Below are 18,692 nucleotides of genomic sequence, written 5' to 3' on the forward strand. Positions count from 1 at the left end.
TGGGCGGCTGCCCGAGGGGTCTCGGCATTACAACTCTGCCGAGCAGCTACGTGGTCAGGGGAGAACACGTTTGTAAAATTTTACAAATTTGATACCCTGGCAAAAGAGGACCTGGAGTTCTCTCATTCGGTGCTGCAGAGTCATCCGCACTCTCCCGCCCGTTTGGGAGCTTTGGTATAATCCCCATGGTCCTTTCAGGAACCCCAGCATCCACTTAGGAGGATAGAGAAAATAAGAATTTACTTACCGATAATTCTATTTCTCGGAGTCCGTAGTGGATGCTGGGCGCCCATCCCAAGTGCGGATTATCTGCAAGACTTGTACATAGTTATTGTTAACTATTTCGGGTTATTTTGTTTAGGGAGCCATCTTTCAGAGGCTCCTCTGTTATCATACTGTTAACTGGGTTTAGATCACAAGTTGTACGGTGTGATTGGTGTGGCTGGTATGAGTCTTACCCGGGATTCAAAATCCTCCCTTATTGTGTACGCTCGTCCGGGCACAGTACCTAACTGGAGTCTGGAGGAGGGTCATAGGGGGAGGAGCCAGTACACACCACCTGACCTGTAAAAGCTTTACTTTTTGTGCCCTGTCTCCTGCGGAGCCGCTATTCCCCATGGTCCTTTCAGGAACCCCAGCATCCACTACGGACTCCGAGAAATAGAATTATCGGTAAGTAAATTCTTATTTTTTCTGATATTGACTACACAATTTTGTGACTGAACCACACCCTATAATCAGTATATAGAGGTGAAATCAATCTGACCACAGTGCACCTGATTTGAGGGTCAGTCAGGACTGACATTACACAGAAAAGTCAGCACACATACTAGCAGTCATTCACATGTTAAAGCATTAGACATTGTTATATGAGAATACAACCTCCATAATGAAAATTGTACTTCTGTTTAACTGGTTCTTTTTCAACATAACATGCAGAAAACACAGTAATATACAGGTCTCATATGCAATAGGTACTAAAAATTAACAGTGCACACTAAGAAGTAGAAGGAATTTTTAGTACTGTATACCCTGCCTCCAGGGAGCGGGATACAGGGAGACTCACCACACTTCCATATCCAAGCAAAGACGCTCGTAAGACGCTGAGTGGATTCAGACGCTACTGGTGTACACTGCCGCTCTTGGTAACTGATAACGGACACGGACGCTCACCAACGGACACGGACGCTGAGCGACTCCACGTGCATGCAGACACTAAAGGCCTGCGACTCGGTCTGGGCGGGTTTATATCCAGTGTACACAACCGCAGCGTCTAAGCTGCGACCGAGTACCCTCGTGGTAGCGTCTGAGCCGGAAGTGAGGTCATTCAGTTTATGAAACGAGAGACACGCGGGAACTGGCCATGAACTCGGAGGAGGGACGACCAGGAGAGCGTCTGAAACCCCCTGTTGACTTAAACTCCCAGGATCGCGGCCTCACCTAGTCCTGGCGCCTATGATCCCCAGAGCTTAGCGCTGTCACAATCAAGATGTTCGGCGCATCAACACACTGTTTGCAGTCTCCACCAAATCAGTGTAGCTGTGTCCTGACCCCTCTAGTAAGAGGAAGTCCATAGACTCAACGTCTCCCCATGCTCCGGCCACAGCCTGGTAACGTCTGCTGGGCCTGCTAGAACATCCGACACAGACGCCCGTCGAGACAGCACTGTACCGCGAAGGTAAGCGTTGTTGCGACCCGGTGGGGAGTTGTTGGAGCGACTCTTTCTAATATGTGTTTTTAAGACGCTGTTAAGAGAAGTCGCTCAAAAACCAAAACAGTAAGTCTATAAAAATATAAAGTAATGAAACTTGAGGCTGCTTTCACAGCAGCCCTGTGACCATGCGGCTCCTGCCGCACCAAGCAAAAAACTGATCTGACTGAGTCAGTGGGCGGGACTATATAGTGGAGGCCCCAATGCATCCTGGGAGGCCAGAAAGCTTGTGACCGTGTTGGTGCCATTTTCGCTGTCGCTCGACAATATCCCAATGTTATCCTGTGGATAATCCTGTGGACCCAGCCAGAGAAAAAAACATATATCCACCGACATGTTGACACACATGTACTAAGTACCCCCCGACACACTTGCCGACGGGAGTAAAACTGACAGAGGGACACAGAGGACTTTTCCAGCACACAAACCAGCGCCAACCATATACAGGCTGGACAATAAATAAATATATACAGACATGTAGCTTATTATATTATATATATATATATATATATATATATATATATATATATATATATATCTCCATATAATTAAGCACCCATATTTTGTTGCACCCTGACTAGTCAGCAGTGAATGAAGGACCAGCTTCTCCCTGAGGAGAAAAAAAATTCGCTGAGCAGTGCTGGTGAGGCGAGGAAGAAGCCCCGCCACCGTAATGGTGCGCTTCCGTCCCGCCATTAATTAATTATTTATACTTGCGGGGGTCGGGACAGTGCCGCGGCACTTATGACCCCTCTGGCCAGTTTAACATAAGAGGAAAATGCTGCTCAGGGCGCACCCCAGCGCCCTGCCGTTGGTGTATGGGAGCATGGCGCGCACTTGATGAGCCGCTGCGCGGTACCTCTAACATGCCGTCACTGAAGAGAAGTCTTCTTTCTTCTTCTACTCACCTGTCTTCTGACTTTTGGCTCTGAAAGGGGGTGACGGCAGGCTGCGGGAGTGAGCATCCAAGCGTACCCGGTGATCAGCACCCTCAGGAGCTGAAGCGTCCTGTCAGCAGAAGTAGAGCCCTGAAACTCACTAGAAGTGGGTCGAACTTCTCTCCGCTCAGTCCCACGAAGCAGGGAGACTGTTGCCAGCAGCCTCCCTGAAAATAAAAAAACCTAACAAACTCTTTTCAGAGAAACTCAGTAAAGCTCCCCCTTGTGTGACCAGTCTCCCTGGGCACAATTCTAAAACTGAGGTCTGGAGGAGGAGGGATATAGAGGGATGAGCCAGGTCACGCCCCTAAAAAGTCTTAAAGTGCCCATGTCTCCTGCGGATCCCGTCTATACCCCATGGTTCTTTGAGTGACCCCAGCATCCTCTAGGACGTATCAGAAATAACATTTTTGCGACCCCGAGGGGTCTGAGGGAAAAATAGCTATGAACATGACATCCTCCATAGATATTTCTACGTCTGTGCCTGGGACACAGATTTATGCAACTTTACTCTGATATGAACACTATATCATGCAAGTTATTACCCAGCATACTTGCCTACCTGACCCTCTCCATGAGGGAGAAAATGCTCTGTTCCTGGACTCTCCTGGTAATGTATGATTTCCATCACCTGTGGTGAGCTAGGTAATTGATAAGAAAGGTGTTTCACCACAGGTGATGGCAATCATACAGGAAAGTTCAGGAACAGAGCATTTTCTCCCTCATGGAGAGGGTCAGGTAGGCAAGCGTGTTACCCAGTCAGTTAATGGTGGTGCCGACAGGGCCACCCACATATGTCTGTGTCCCTAATATAGTTTCCTCTTGGGAAAAAACATACAGCCACCGACATGTTGACACATATGTACTAAGTACCCCCAGACACACCTGCTTATGGGAGTAAAACTGTCAGAGGGACACGGGATTTTTCCAGCACACAAAACCAGCGCCAACATTATACAGTCTGGACAATAATAAATAAATATATGACAGACATGTAGCACATTATAATATATATATATATATATATATATATATATATATACACATACACACACACACACACACACACAATCAAGCACCAATGGGGGACGGGGCCTTTTGGGGGGGGGGGGGGGAGTCCGGAGCGGCAACCGTTTCCCCCTGTATAATAATAATAACAGGACACCACGGGCCGCTCCCCCTGTACAACAACAATAATAATAGGACACCACAGGCCACTCCACCTGTATAACAACAACAACAACAGGACACCACAGGCGACTCCCCCTGTATATTAATAATACCAGGACACCACAGGCAGCTCTCTTTTTAGAATAATAACAGGACACCACAGGCTGCTACTCCAGCATAATAATAAGAATAATAAGACACCACAGGCTGCTCCCCCTGTATAATAATAACAACAGGACACCACAAGCTGCTCCCCCTGCATAATAATAATAGGACACCACAGGCTGCTCCCCCTGCATAATAATAATAATAGGACACCACAGGCTGCTCCCCCTGTATAGTAAGACGCCATTACCTGATCACGACGGACACTTGGAGGCTGCAAGAAACGATGAAAACTCACTTCCTGTGTGTGGAACGCACAACCCGATAGCAAGGTAAGGTGGAACGCACAGGCCGGAAGTAGGGCATGATTGGCACAGGCTGTTTCCTGGTGACTGGCCCCTCCCCTCCTACACCTCGGCCACAGATTTGGATCTGTAATGCATCTTACCATACATATCCTCAGTGCAGGAGGCCGGCGGCCATTTTCTTGTAGACCAGTCCGGCGGCAGCAGCAGCAGCAGCAGCAGCAGCAGCAATAGGTTCCCTGGCCGTGTAGTGACGTCAGGAGCGGCGGCCATTTCACCCTGGTCTGAGCTCCGCCTTCCTTCTATCATTCCCACAATACAGCAGGAGCAGAGAGCAGCAATTGCTGTGTCTGGTAGCAGGTAATATTATTATTATTATTATTATTCTATAGGCTGAGCAGCTCTGGTGTCAGGTTCTGTACTACAGGGGGAGCAGCCTCTGGTGCCTTGTGATAGTGCAGCTGGAGCAGCCTGTGGTGCTGCATTATGGGCTGTGTAGCAGGGGTGAGGATATAGGGCAGCACACCCCTCTGTGAGTATATATGTATGTATGAATAGGTGCTATGTGTGTAATATGTATGTGTATAGGGAGGAGAGTGATGGTGACATTTATACTCTGAGTAATAATGGGGAATGACAGTCTCAGTATCTAGTGTGTATTATACACAGAAAGTCACTTATCTGGAAACACCACGCTCTGTCCTCAGTCACTTATTACACTTATTATTACTTATTATGTGTATCTGGCACTACTAGGGGAATTATGTGTATCTGGCATTACTATGGACATTATGTGTATCTGGCATTACTAGGGACATGGGCCCTCATTCCGAGTTGATCGCTCTGTAAATTTCTTCGCATCGCAGCGGTTTTATGCTTAGTACGCATGCGCAATGTTCGCACTGCGACTGCGCCAAGTAAATTTGCTATGAAGATAGTATTTTTACTCACGGCTTTTCCTTCGCTCCGGCGATCGTAGTGTGATTGACAGGAAATGGGTGTTACTGGGCGGAAACACTGCGTTTTATGGGCGTGTGGATAAAAACGCTACTGTTTCCGGAAAAAACGCAGGAGTGGCCGGAGAAACGGGGGAGTGTCTGGGCGAACGCTGGGTGTGTTTGTGACGTCAAACCAGGAACGACAAGCACTGAACTGATCGCAGATGCCGAGTAAGTGTGGAGCTACTCTGAAACTGCTAAGTAGTTTGTAATCGCAATATTGCGAATACTTCGTTCGCAATTTTAAGAAGCTAAGATACACTCCCAGTAGGCGGCGGCTTAGCGTGAGCAACTCTGCTAAATTCGCCTTGCGAGCGATCAACTCGGAATGAGGGCCATTATGTGTATCTGGCACTATTAGGGTTATTATGTGTACATGGCACTACTAGGGGCATTATGTGTACATGGCACTACTAGGGGCATTATGTGTACATGGCACTACTAGGGACATTATGTGTACATGGCACTACTAGGGACATTATGTGTACATGGCACTACTATGGACATTATGTGTATCTGGCATTACTAGGGACATTATGTGTATCTGGCACTATTAGGGTTATTATGTGTACATGGCACTACTAGGGGCATTATGTGTATCTGGCACTACTAGGGGCATTATGTGTATCTGGCATTACCAGGGGCATTATGTGTATCTGGCATTACCAGGGGCATTATGTGTATCTGACACTGCCAGGGGCATTATGTGTATCTGGCACAACTAGGGGTATTATGTGTATCTGGCACAACTAGGGGTATTATGTGTATCTGGCACTACTAGGGGCATTATATGTATCTGGCACAACTAGGGGTATTATGTGTATTTGGCACTACTAGGTGAATTATCTGTTTCTGGCACTATTAGGGGAATTATGTGTATCTGGCACTACTAGGGGCATTATGTGTATCTGGCACTACTAGGGCTATTATATATACATGGCACTACTAGGGGAATTATCTGTATCTGGCACTCTAGGGCTATTATATATACATGGCACTACTAGGGGAATTATGTGTATCTGGCACTACTAGGTGAATTATCTGTTTCTGGCACTACTAGGGGAGTTATGTGTACCTGGCACTACTATGGGAATTATCTGTTTCTGGCACTACTAGGGGAATTATGTGTATATGGCACTACTAGGTGAATTATCTGTATTTGGCACTACTAGGTGAATTATCTGTATTTGGCACTACTAGGTGAATTATCTGTTTCTGGCACTACTAGGGGAATTATGTGTACCTGGCACTACTAGGGGAATTATGTGTACCTGGCACTACTAGGGGAATTATGTGTATCAAGGAGGATGAATGTTCCTTCTCATTAAGTTAGGCCAATTTGTAATGTAGGAGAGAGAGTATACCTGGTGCAATGAGTGCTACAGTGTGTACTGGATGGACCAGCCTGTGATCACACTATTACATGTGTATCTGGGTAGCAGCTGAATAACGAGGGAGGTCAGTAGCGGCTCAGTACTCAGGTGGTGCAGGGTTAGGAGGCTGCGTGCTGGAGGAGGCAGACAGCGCACTGGTGTTGATGGAAGCGCTGATTACAGCAGGAGCAGGTGGTAACTCTAGCAGCAGAATGATGAGTACTGATGTAGGCTGAGCCCACAGGAATGAGAGCACTCAGGTAAATGAATGGAGAGGTCGGAGCTCATTAGCCGGGATCTGCTTCTGCCACAGGGGACGAGTAGTCCTAGGAGACTTATTCTACTGGCAACGTACAGGTGACAATAAGCAGTTTAGGTTGGGTTCTAGCATTGGATTGGACGTGTGAGTCATGTGCAGCATAGGGACACTGTGGATGGCTGGGAGCGCTCAGCTGACCTTAGGCAAGATGGCGGCACTCTTGCTGTTCTGGACTGCAGCTACAGGAAAATCCCGACGTGACTGGTCAGCTGTTATGTACAAGCCAGTGAATCTGCAGCGCTGGGTAGGGTTAGAGCAGGGCTGGCCAAACCGGTCCTCGAGATCTACCAACAGTTCATGTTTTCCAGGCCTCCTGGAGACCTGTAGAATTGTCAGTTAGGAATGAATGCAGCACATCTTAATTAGTAAGGACTACACCAGCTAGGTGATCTGGAAAATGTGTACTGTAGGTAGATCTCGAGGACTGGTTTGGCCAGCCCTGGGTTAGAGGGTTTAGGTACTCGCTTTGTAACAAGAGAATCCTCTGATAGACACCAGGGCTCTACGGCTTAGGGGGGATGGGAGACTTAATGGTCACTCGGTGTTACATATATGACTGTTACATGTGTTCTATGTGATGTGTATTATATTTATTCCTAGACAATCCAGCTGTGAGGAGCGAGAGGTGTTATTACAAGGAGCACTCAGAATGGAAAAGGACAAGAAACACAAGACTGATTTGATAATAAATCTCACACTGGAAATAATCTACCTGCTGACTGGGGAGGTGAGGGGATCTGGGAGTGTCACATTATCATCACCTATATCTATAGTAGTAATACAGGGACATGGCTGGGTAGGTGAGGGGATCTGGGAGTGTCACAGTGACATCACTTATATCTATAGTAATAATACAGGGACATGACTGGGGAGGTGAGGGGATCTGGGAGCGTCACATTATCATCACTTATATCTATAGTAATAATACAGGGACATGACTGGGGAGGTAAGGGGGTCTGGGAGCGTCACAGTGATATCACTTATATCTATAGTAATAACACAGGGACATGACTGGGAAGGGGAGAGGATCTGGGAGTGTATATTGTAATATTTGTCGTCTCACAATTCTCAGGGTTACACAGTAGAGAAGAAGACATCTGGTGAGTATGAGACACCCAGCAGCCATCCCTGCCTGTCAGGAGGACTGAGCAGGATCCAGAGCCCCATCATGGTGCCTCCACCTCACTCACTGATACATGAGAGGCACAATGACCAGAAGATCCTGGAACTCACCCACAAGATCATTCAGCTGCTGACTGGAGAGGTGACTGCTAGGAATGGGACATTATACAATAGCACCAGTGGACGTGTCTGGGTGATGACTGGAGAGGTGACTGCTGGGAATGGGACATTATACAGTAACACCAGGGGATGTGTCTGGGTGATGACTGGAGAGGTGACTGCTGGGAATGGGGCATTATACAGTAACACAAGGGGACGTGTCTGGGTGATGACTGGAGAGGTGACTGTTAGGAATGGGACATTATACAGTAACACCAGGGGACGTGTCTGGGTTATGACTGGAGAGGTGACTGCTGGGAATGGGACATTATACAGTAACACCAGGGGACGTGTCTGGGTGATGCCTGGAGAGGTGACTGCTGGGAATGGGGCATTATACAGTAACACCAGGGGATGTGTCTGGGTGATGACTGGAGAGGTGACTGCTGGGAATGGGACATTATACAGTAACGCCAGGGGATGTGTCTGGGTGATGACTGTATCATTGTGTGTGTCAGGTTCCTATAAGGTGTCAGGATGTCACTGTCTATCTCTCCATGCAGGAGGGGGAGTATATAGAGGAACACAGGGGTCTGTACAAGGACGTGATGATGGAGAATCACCGGCCCCTCACATCACTGGGTAAGAGGAGACTGTCATGTATTGTACAGGGGAGAGCAGCTATGGGGGCCCCTATATACACACATCATCTGATAATCACATATATACACTGTACTCAGTCACTGTGCGTCTCCTACAGATGGACCCAGTAACAGAGATACCCCAGAGAGATGTCCCCGTCCTCTGTATTCCCAGGATTGTACAGAGGAGAATCACAGGATCCCACAGGAGGATCAGGTAGGTGGGATTTAGGGTCTCCCCAATATACCAAAGTGACTGTCACTGGGCTGATACTGAGGTGGGAGTGAAGCAAATAAGAGCAAGTAGGTGACACCGTGCTGCAGTGCAGGGGGCAGATCTGGGAGGAGCGTGTCCAATCTCAAATCTGAATGAATCTGTCATAATAAAACTGCCCAGTAGTTGTAGGCTCCGTGCAAAAGCATCCAGTATTTACCCTGCATACAAACACAAGGTTTGACTAGATGCAAAGTTATATGATGTACAGAGCAGCTGTGTGTCTCATACACTGATATTATACTGTTTCCTCTCCAGTAATAACATCGGGCATTACACTATATTCTCTGATGTATTTAGGGGGAACAGCTGACTGATATGAAGATAAATGATATAGACAGAGAAGAAGAGACGTATGTGACTGATATGAAGGCAGAAGATATAGAGGGAGAAGAAGAGACGTATGTGACTGATATGAAGGCAGAAGATATTGAGGGAGAAGAAGAGACGTATGTGACTGATATGAAGGCAGAAGATATAGAGGGAGAAGAAGAGACGTATGTGACTGATATGAAGGCAGAAGATATTGAGGGAAAAGAAGAGACGTATGTGACTGATATGAAGGCAGAAGATATTGAGGGAAAAGAAGAGACGTATGTGACTGATATGAAGGCAGAAGATATAGAGGGAGAAGAAGAGACGTATGTGACTGATATGAAGGCAGAAGATACAGAGGGAGAAGAAGAGACGTATGTGACTGATATGAAGGCAGAAGATATAGAGAGAGAAGAGACGTATATGACTGATATGAAGGCAGAAGATACAGAGGGAGAAGAAGAGACGTATGTGACTGATATGAAGGCAGAAGATACAGAGGGAGAAGAAGAGACGTATGTGAGGGGTGATCAGCAGTGTAAGGAGGAGGAAATCCCTACAGATATCAGCACAGGTGAGTAATAATCACTTATTACATATTCTCCTTGCTCAGTCACTACAGCAATCTCTTATCCTACACCATACTCTATCAGCCCCTGTTATACTCCTGCTCTCCCCCTCACATCATGTCACTGTGTTACCATGAACAAGTGAAGTTAGACCAGATGCAGTGCGCTAATCAACAATAAAATAGTACTTCCCTCACAATTCCTTTGTCATGGGGTGTACCATGTATTTCAGACAAATGGAATCCATATATGGGACAGAAAAAAATTCCAAATATAGTGTAGTATGTTCAAGACAAATTTTTTTTAATACAATCAAATAAAAATTGCCAATAAAACCATTCTGTCAAATGATATTACAATCAAATGGCGATAGATGGAGAATTACCAGAGAATGGTATAATAAAAGCCTTAAATGGTGCTTTTAAAATGTGGCTCGCTGGTATGTTTTTCACAGAACAAATAACACTATAATGGAGGTTTACCAGATTTAAGCGGGGTATGTGCCTTTAAGATGCCAACATGGGGAGACACTTGGTCCGGAACCTGCCTCCAAAGATCACACCACTCCGTCCGTCTGGTGAATCTTTCCCATATATGGATTCCATTTGTCTGAAATACATAGTACACCCCATGACATTATTTGATTAGCGCACTGCATCTGGTCTAACGTCCCTTGTTCACGCTAATATCTTGGTATTGGGGATACCTTCTGACCAACTTGTGTGCAGCTTATCTCTTTTTTGGCACCAAGGTACTTTCTGTCGCCAATAGCACTGGGTGTTACCAGCCCAGAGATCTGACCAGTCTCCTCCCCACACTCTCTGGTGTATCTCATACATCAGTGGCCATCAGCCCCTATTATACTCCTGCTCTCCCCTCACATCATGTCACTGTGTGTTACCAGCCCAGAGATCTGACCAGTCTCCTCCCCACACTCTCTGGTGTATCTCATACATCAGTGGCCATCAGCCCCTATTATACTCCTGCTCTCCCCTCACATCATGTCACTGTGTGTTACCAGCCCAGAGATCTGACCAGTCTCCTCCGCACACTCTCTGGTGTATCTCATACATCAGTGGCCATCAGCCCCTATTATACTCCTGCTCTCCCCTCATATCATGTCACTGTGTGTTACCAGCCCAGAGATCTGACTAGTCTCCTCCCAACACTCTCTGGTGTATCTCAGACATCAGGAGCCATCAGCCCCTATTATACTCCTGCTCTCCCCCCCTCACATCATGTCACTGTGTGTTACCAGCCCAGAGATCTGACCAGTCTCCTCCGCACACTCTCTGGTGTATCTCATACATCAGGAGCCATCAGCCCCTATTATACTCCTGCTCTCCCCCTCACATCATGCCACTGTGTGTTACCAGCCCAGAAATCTGACCAGTCTCCTCCCCCACACTCTCTGGTGTATCTCATACATCAGGAGCCATCAGCCCCTATTATACTCCTGCTCTCCCCCTCACATCATGTCACTGTGTGTTACCAGCCCAGAGATCTGACCAGTCTCCTTCCCACACTCTCTGGTGTATCTCATACATCAGGAGCCATCCGCCCCTATTATACTCCTGCTCTCCCCCTCACATCATGTCACTGTGTGTTACCAGCCCAGAGATCTGACCAGTCTCCTCCCAACACTCTCTGGTGTATCTCATACATCAGGAGCCATCAGCCCCTATTATACTCCTGCTCTCCCCCTCACATCATGCCACTGTGTGTTACCAGCCCAGAGATCTGACCAGTCTCCTCCCCACACTCTCTGGTGTATCTTACATCAGGAGCCATCAGCCCCTATTATACTCCTGCTCTCCCCTTCACATCATGTCACTGTGTGTTACCAGCCCAGAGATCTGACCACTCTCCTCCCCACACTCTCTGGTGTATCTCATACATCAGGAGCCATCCGCCCCTATTATACTCCTGCTCTCCCCCTCACATCATGTCACTGTATGTTACCAGCCCAGAGATCTGACCAGTCTCCTCCCCCACACTCTCTGGTGTATCTCATACATCAGGAGCCATCAGCCCCTATTATACTCCTGCTCCCCCTCACATCATGTCACTGTGTTACCAGCCCAGAGATCTGACCAGTCTCCTCCCCACACTCTCTGGTGTATCTCATACATCAGGAGCCATCAGCCCCTATTATACTCCTGCTCCCCCTCACATCATGTCACTGTGTTACCAGCCCAGAGATCTGACCAGTCTCCTCCCCACACTCTCTGGTGTATCTCATACATCAGGAGACATCAGCCCCTATTATACTCCTGCTCTCCCCCTCACATCATGTCACTGTGTGTTACCAGCCCAGAGATCTGACCAGTCTCCTTCCCACACTCTCTGGTGTATCTCATACATCAGGAGCCATCCGCCCCTATTATACCCCTGCTCTCCCCCTCACATCATGTCACTGTGTGTTACCAGCCCAGAGATCTGACCAGTCTCCTCCCAACACTCTCTGGTGTATCTCATACATCAGGAGTCATCAGCCCCTATTATACTCCTGCTCTCCCCCTCACATCATGCCACTGTGTGTTACCAGCCCAGAGATCTGACCAGTCTCCTCCCCACACTCTCTGGTGTATCTTACATCAGGAGCCATCAGCCCCTATTATACTCCTGCTCTCCCCTTCACATCATGTCACTGTGTGTTACCAGCCCAGAGATCTGACCACTCTCCTCCCCACACTCTCTGGTGTATCTCATACATCAGGAGCCATCCGCCCCTATTATACTCCTGCTCTCCCCCTCACATCATGTCACTGTATGTTACCAGCCCAGAGATCTGACCAGTCTCCTCCCCCACACTCTCTGGTGTATCTCATACATCAGGAGCCATCAGCCCCTATTATACTCCTGCTCCCCCTCACATCATGTCACTGTGTTACCAGCCCAGAGATCTGACCAGTCTCCTCCCCACACTCTCTGGTGTATCTCATACATCAGGAGCCATCAGCCCCTATTATACTCCTGCTCCCCCTCACATCATGTCACTGTGTTACCAGCCCAGAGATCTGACCAGTCTCCTCCCCACACTCTCTGGTGTATCTCATACATCAGGAGACATCAGCCCCTATTATACTCCTGCTCTCCCCCTCACATCATGTCACTGTGTGTTACCAGTCCAGAGATCTGACCAGTCTCCTCCCCACACTCTCTGGTGTATCTTACATCAGGAGCCATCAGCCCCTATTATACTCCTGCTCTCCCCTCACATCATGTCACTGTGTGTTACCAGCCCAGAGATCTGACCAGTCTCCTCACCACACTCTCTGGAGTATCTCATACATAGGAGCCATCAGCCCCTATTATACTCCTGCTCTCCCCCTCACATCATGTCACTGTGTGTTACCAGCCCAGAGATCTGACCAGTCTCCTCCCCACACTCTCTGGTGTATCTCATACATCAGGAGCCATCAGCCCCTATTATACTCCTGCTCTCCCCCTCACATCATGCCACTGTGTGTTACCAGCCCAGAGATCTGACCAGTCTCCTCCCCACACTCTCTGGTGTATCTCATACATCAGGAGCCATCAGCCCCTATTATACTCCTGCTCTCCCCTCACATCATGTCACTGTGTGTCACCAGCAGCCATACTGTGTGCTAGCAGTACCTCTGCCTATGGTATTACATGCTATATTATGTACGCTATGGATGTGTTAGTGACATACAGCTGTGAGGTCACAGTATACTATCCTGGTAGTGAAGTGCATATTACAGATTATGGGAAAACTAGTCAGGTGACACCCCATCTTGCTGTCAGTATATATGATCCTGCTTGGTGAATTCTCCCATAGATGACACCCAGGAAGGTCTGGTCACATGCTGGTACACGTCACTTGTCTTACTGTGTGAGCTCTGTATGCCCTGAGAGTGTCACTATTTGCACTCGGCAGTGTATATATAAACCTCTCCCTATCTCTGGCATGGTGCGGCTACTTGCTGGCACACAGGCTCGGGGGTTCCTAATGCCACATGACACAGGAAATATCCGGTGCAGCCTCTGTCATGTATCCACATGACATTCCTGGCAGTGCATACACATACCATACAGAGGTAAGTGACACTGTCGGAGTAATGTGTTAGGGTCTAGTCCTTGGCGTATCATCTACTGACCCATCAGCAGACAGCAGTAAGGAAAGGGTAACAGCTGGTGAGAACGTTCCCTTCCACCATAGAGGTGTCTTCTGTGCAAGATAGCAGGTGTGTAGATTCCATATGTAATACCATGTAGGATCACATGCCGGCATCTTGGGATCACAACGTCTGGTTACTGAGATCCACCAGAAGATGTCTCATCCGGTGTCATGATCTAAAGGTAACGACACAGGGAATGTCTCCCTTACACCCAGAATGGCCGATACATCAGACACTGCCACAGGTTCAAGAGCTCACCTCAAGGCAACGATAGCACCAGGTATGTGGTTACGGGAAGAGAAGTGTCACATAAATGTCCTGTAAGTCAGAGCAGTATGTACAGTAGATCAATGTTTCCATCAACAGTTACTGGAGAAACATCTCCGAGTATTCTTAGACAGAGAGTGTGCCAGGAGAGCAATGGGATAGTGGCAGAGCTGATATCTTGTGTAGAGAGAGTCACCTCACGCGTTCCATGTAGCAGGCTAGGAGTATACAGTGGCCGAATAGCTGAAATAGAGGCAGGATGTTCCAAGGGACTGGTCCCTACATCGGGAAGTCTCCCAGCTACTGATAGAAAGATTCAGGCTTCTTCAAGTAGTCATTGTGGTAACAAAGCAGAACACAACAGAACCCAGGTTTCCAGGGGCAGAAAAAATGGACGCACGGACTGTTTCCTGGGTGTATCCGCTGCCCAGTGTCCTCTCATCTCACAGGCTAAGAAAGATCTAGAAAGAGAAAGTAGAGGTGATGGCAATGCTTCCATTCTGTCCTCATCATCCTTGTTTCCAGGTAGCTTGGGATATGTTCAGGAAGAACCATGGCCTGTGCCTCGCTGTCCACATTATTGTCCCAGGGCCCAGTCTTTCACCTGAACATAGAACTAGATTTATTGCATGGAAATGGAGCAGGAGCATCAGAGTCTGTAATTGGGGCACTTTTGCAGGCAGAAAGATGAGCTCTACATTAGTATATAACAGAGTATGGAAGACATTTATTATATGGTGTTATTCCACTACAGATCCAACCAATGCAACCATTCCACACGTCTTTTCCCCTATGCGGTGTGGATTCCTCTATACCTCTCTCTATCCATGCACAATGCTTTGTGGGACCTCAGCCTTAATGCTCTGATGGATCTTCCATTTGTAGCACTACATGACGTCTCTCTGAGACTGGTGACACGGAATGTAGTGACACTGGTACCAGTTACTTCTGCCAGAAAGGTTGGAGAGATAAATCGCTTGGGTGAAGACATCCCTTTGTAAATATCTACAAGGGTACATGGTCTCCAAGAACCAGGCCAGATATCTTGTCCTAAGATGTATCTACATCTCACATCACCCAGGAGGTTGTATTACCGTCTTGTTACCTACAGCCGATGGATGGAAAGAAGTGGGACCTGCACCCGTTACATTTGGTGACAGCGATCACTATATATCCATGGCAGAGGGTGTTAGGAAGTCGGATCAGGTGTGTGATTACAGAGATACAGAGTAAGAGTAGGAGCTGCACTATATACCATCACTGCATGTGTATCTAGCCTCTGTACCTAATCTAGACGGGAGTCTCCCACTGTAATGTCTGACATGGAGCATTTCCAGTAACAGGGATAGCTGGTGATAATAGGATTTTATATACCTACCGGTAAATCCTTTTCTCGTAGTCCGTAGAGGATGCTGGGGTCCATATTGGTACCATGGGGTATAGACGAGTCCACCAGGAGCCATTGGCACGCTAAGAGTTTAACAGTGTGGGCTGGCTCCTCCCTCCATGCCCCTCCTACCAGACTCAGTCTAGAAACTGTGCCCGAGGAGACAACATATTTCGAGAGAAGGAAATACACAGATAGTGGCGAGATTCATACCAGCTCACACACACAGTAAATCCGGCAACAGGACGGAAAACTCAGCAACAGCCGTAACAGTACTGAAACAGTAAAGAACACAGAACTTAACTAGGAACCAGGCAGTACTGAACCAAATAACCACTGCAGGATAAAGAAGCGCTGGGCGGGCGCCCAGCATCCTCTACGGGCTACGAGAAAAGGATTTACAGGTAGGTATATAAAATCCTATTTTCTCCGACGTCCTAGTGGATGCTGGGACTCCGTCAGGACCATGGGGATTAGCGGCTCCGCAGGAGACAGGGCACAAAAATAAAGCTTTAGGATCAGGTGGTGTGCACTGGCTCCTCCCCCTATGACCCTCCTCCAAGCCTCAGTTAGGTTTTGTGCCCGTCCGAGCAGGGTGCAATCTAGGTGGCTCTCCTAAAGAGCTGCTTAGAAAAAGTTATAGGGACAGTATTTTATTGACTTTAGAGCAATTAAAGGATGCTTTTCTTTATATGCGAGATGCTCAGAGGGATATTTGCACTCTGGCATCGAGAGTAAGTGTGATGTCCATATCTGCCAGAAGAAGTTTATGGACGCGACAATGGTCAGGTGATGCGGATTCCAAACGGCATATGGAAGTATTGCCGTATAAAGGGGAGGAATTATTTGGGGTCGGTCTATAGGATTTGGTGGCCACGGCAACAGCCGGGAAATCCACCTTTTTACCTCAGGTCTCCTCCCAACAGAAAAAGACATGGTCTTTTCAGCCGCAGTCCTTTCGTTCCTATAGGAACAAGCGGGCGAAAGGACAGTCATATCTGCCCTGAGGCAAAGGAAAGGGTAAGAGAGTGCACCAAGCAGCTCCTTCCCAGGAGCAGAAGCCCTCCCCGGCTTCTGCAAAGCCCTCAGCATGACGTTGGGGCTTTACAAGCGGACTTAGGGGCGGTGGGGGGTCGACTCAAGAATTTCAGCGCACAGTGGGCTCACTCACAGGTGGACCCCTGGATCCTGCAGATAGTATCTCAGGGTTACAGGTTGGAATTCGAGAAGTCTCCCCCTCGCCGGTTCCTAAAGTCTGCTTTGCCAACGTCTCCCTCAGACAGGGCGACGGTATTGGAAGCCATTCACAAGCTGTATTCTCAGCAGGTGATAGTCAAGGTACCCCTCCTACAACAGGGAAAGGGGTATTATTCCACACTATTTGTGGTACCGAAGCCGGACGGCTCGGTAAGACCTATTCTAAATCTGAAATCTTTGAACCTGTATATACAAAAATTCAAGTTCAAGATGGAGTCACTCAGAGCAGTGATAGCGAATCTGGAAGAAGGGGACTTTATGGTGTCCCTGGACATCAAGGATGCTTACCTGCATGTCCCAATTTGCCCTTCACATCAAGGGTACCTCAGGTTCGTGGTGCAAAACTGTCATTATCAGTTTCAGACGCTGCCGTTTGGATTGTCCACGGCACCTCGGGTCTTTACCAAGGTAATGGCCGAAATGATGTTTCTTCTGCGAAGAAAAGGCGTATTAATTATCCCTTACTTGGACGATCTCCTGATAAGGGCAAGGTCCAGAGAACAGCTGGAGGACGTAGTTGCACTAACCCAAGTAGTGCTGCAACAACACGGGTGGATTCTGAATTTTCCAAAATCTCAATTGACCCCGACGACACGTCTCCTGTTCCTGGGAATGATTCTGGACACGGTTCAGAAAAAGGTGTTTCTTCCGGAGGAGAAAGCCAGGGAGTTATCCGAACTTGTCAGGAACCTCCTAAAACCAGGGACAGTGTCTGTGCATCAATGCACAAGAGTCCTGGGAAAAATGGTGGCTTCTTACGAAGCGATTCCATTCGGCAGATTCCACGCACGAACTTTTCAGTGGGATCTGCTGGACAAATGGTCCGGATCGCATCTGCAGATGCATCAGCGGATAACTTTGTCTCCACGGACAAGGGTGTCTCTTCTGTGGTGGTTGCAGAGTGCTCATATGTTAGAGGGCCGCAGATTCGGCATACAGGACTGGGTCCTGGTGACCACGGATGCCAGTCTGAGAGGCTGGGGAGCGGTCACACAGGGAAGAAACTTCCAGGGAGTGTGGTCAAACCTGGAGATGTCTCTTCACATAAATATACTGGAGCTAAGAGCGATTTACAATGCTCTAAGCCTGGCAAAACCCCTGCTTCAGGGTCAGCCGGTGTTGATCCAGTCGGACAACATCACAGCAGTCGCCCACGTAAACAGACAGGGCGGCACAAGAAGCAGGAGGGCAATGGCAGAAGCTGCAAGGATTCTTCGCTGGGCGGAAGATCATGTGATAGCACTGTCAGCAGTGTTCATCCCGGGAGTGGACAACTGGGAAGCAGACTTCCTCAGCAGACACGATCTACACCCGGGAGAGTGGGGACTTCATCCAGAAGTCTTCCACATGATTGTGAACCATTGGGAAAAACCAAAGGTGGATATGATGGCGTCTCGCCTCAACAAAAAACTGGACAGGTATTGCGCCAGGTCAAGAGACCCTCAGGCAATAGCTGTGGACACTCTGGTAACACCGTGGGTGTTCCAGTCAGTGTATGTGTTTCCTCCTCTGCCTCTCATACCAAAAGTACTGAGAATTATACGGCAAAGGGGAGTAAGAACGATACTCGTGGCTCCGGATTGGCCAAGAAGGACTTGGTACCCGGAACTTCAGGAGATGCTCACGGAAGATCCGTGGCCTCTACCTCTAAGACGGGACCTGCTTCAGCAGGGACCGTGTCTATTCCAAGACTTACC

At 48.0% G+C, this 18,692-nt stretch overlaps 1 protein-coding gene across 1 annotated transcript in view; it reads left to right on the forward strand.

Moving 5' to 3' along the window:
• Positions 1 to 4,521: 4,521 nt before the first annotated feature.
• The window catches only part of LOC135056958 (zinc finger protein ZFP2-like), a 47,160-nt gene continuing 32,989 nt past the window's right edge, over positions 4,522 to 18,692 (forward strand). The window contains exons 1-6 of the mRNA XM_063962752.1: positions 4,522 to 4,589; positions 7,520 to 7,646; positions 7,992 to 8,183; positions 8,704 to 8,782; positions 8,901 to 8,998; positions 9,356 to 9,944. Of these exons, the coding sequence (XP_063818822.1) occupies positions 7,569 to 7,646; positions 7,992 to 8,183; positions 8,704 to 8,782; positions 8,901 to 8,998; positions 9,356 to 9,944 (1,036 nt within the window). The 5' untranslated portion in view covers positions 4,522 to 4,589; positions 7,520 to 7,568. The remainder of the gene's footprint in view (positions 4,590 to 7,519; positions 7,647 to 7,991; positions 8,184 to 8,703; positions 8,783 to 8,900; positions 8,999 to 9,355; positions 9,945 to 18,692) is intronic.

This window comes from Pseudophryne corroboree, chromosome 3 (genome assembly GCF_028390025.1).
Source record: "Pseudophryne corroboree isolate aPseCor3 chromosome 3, aPseCor3.hap2, whole genome shotgun sequence".
Classification (NCBI taxonomy): domain Eukaryota; kingdom Metazoa; phylum Chordata; class Amphibia; order Anura; family Myobatrachidae; genus Pseudophryne; species Pseudophryne corroboree.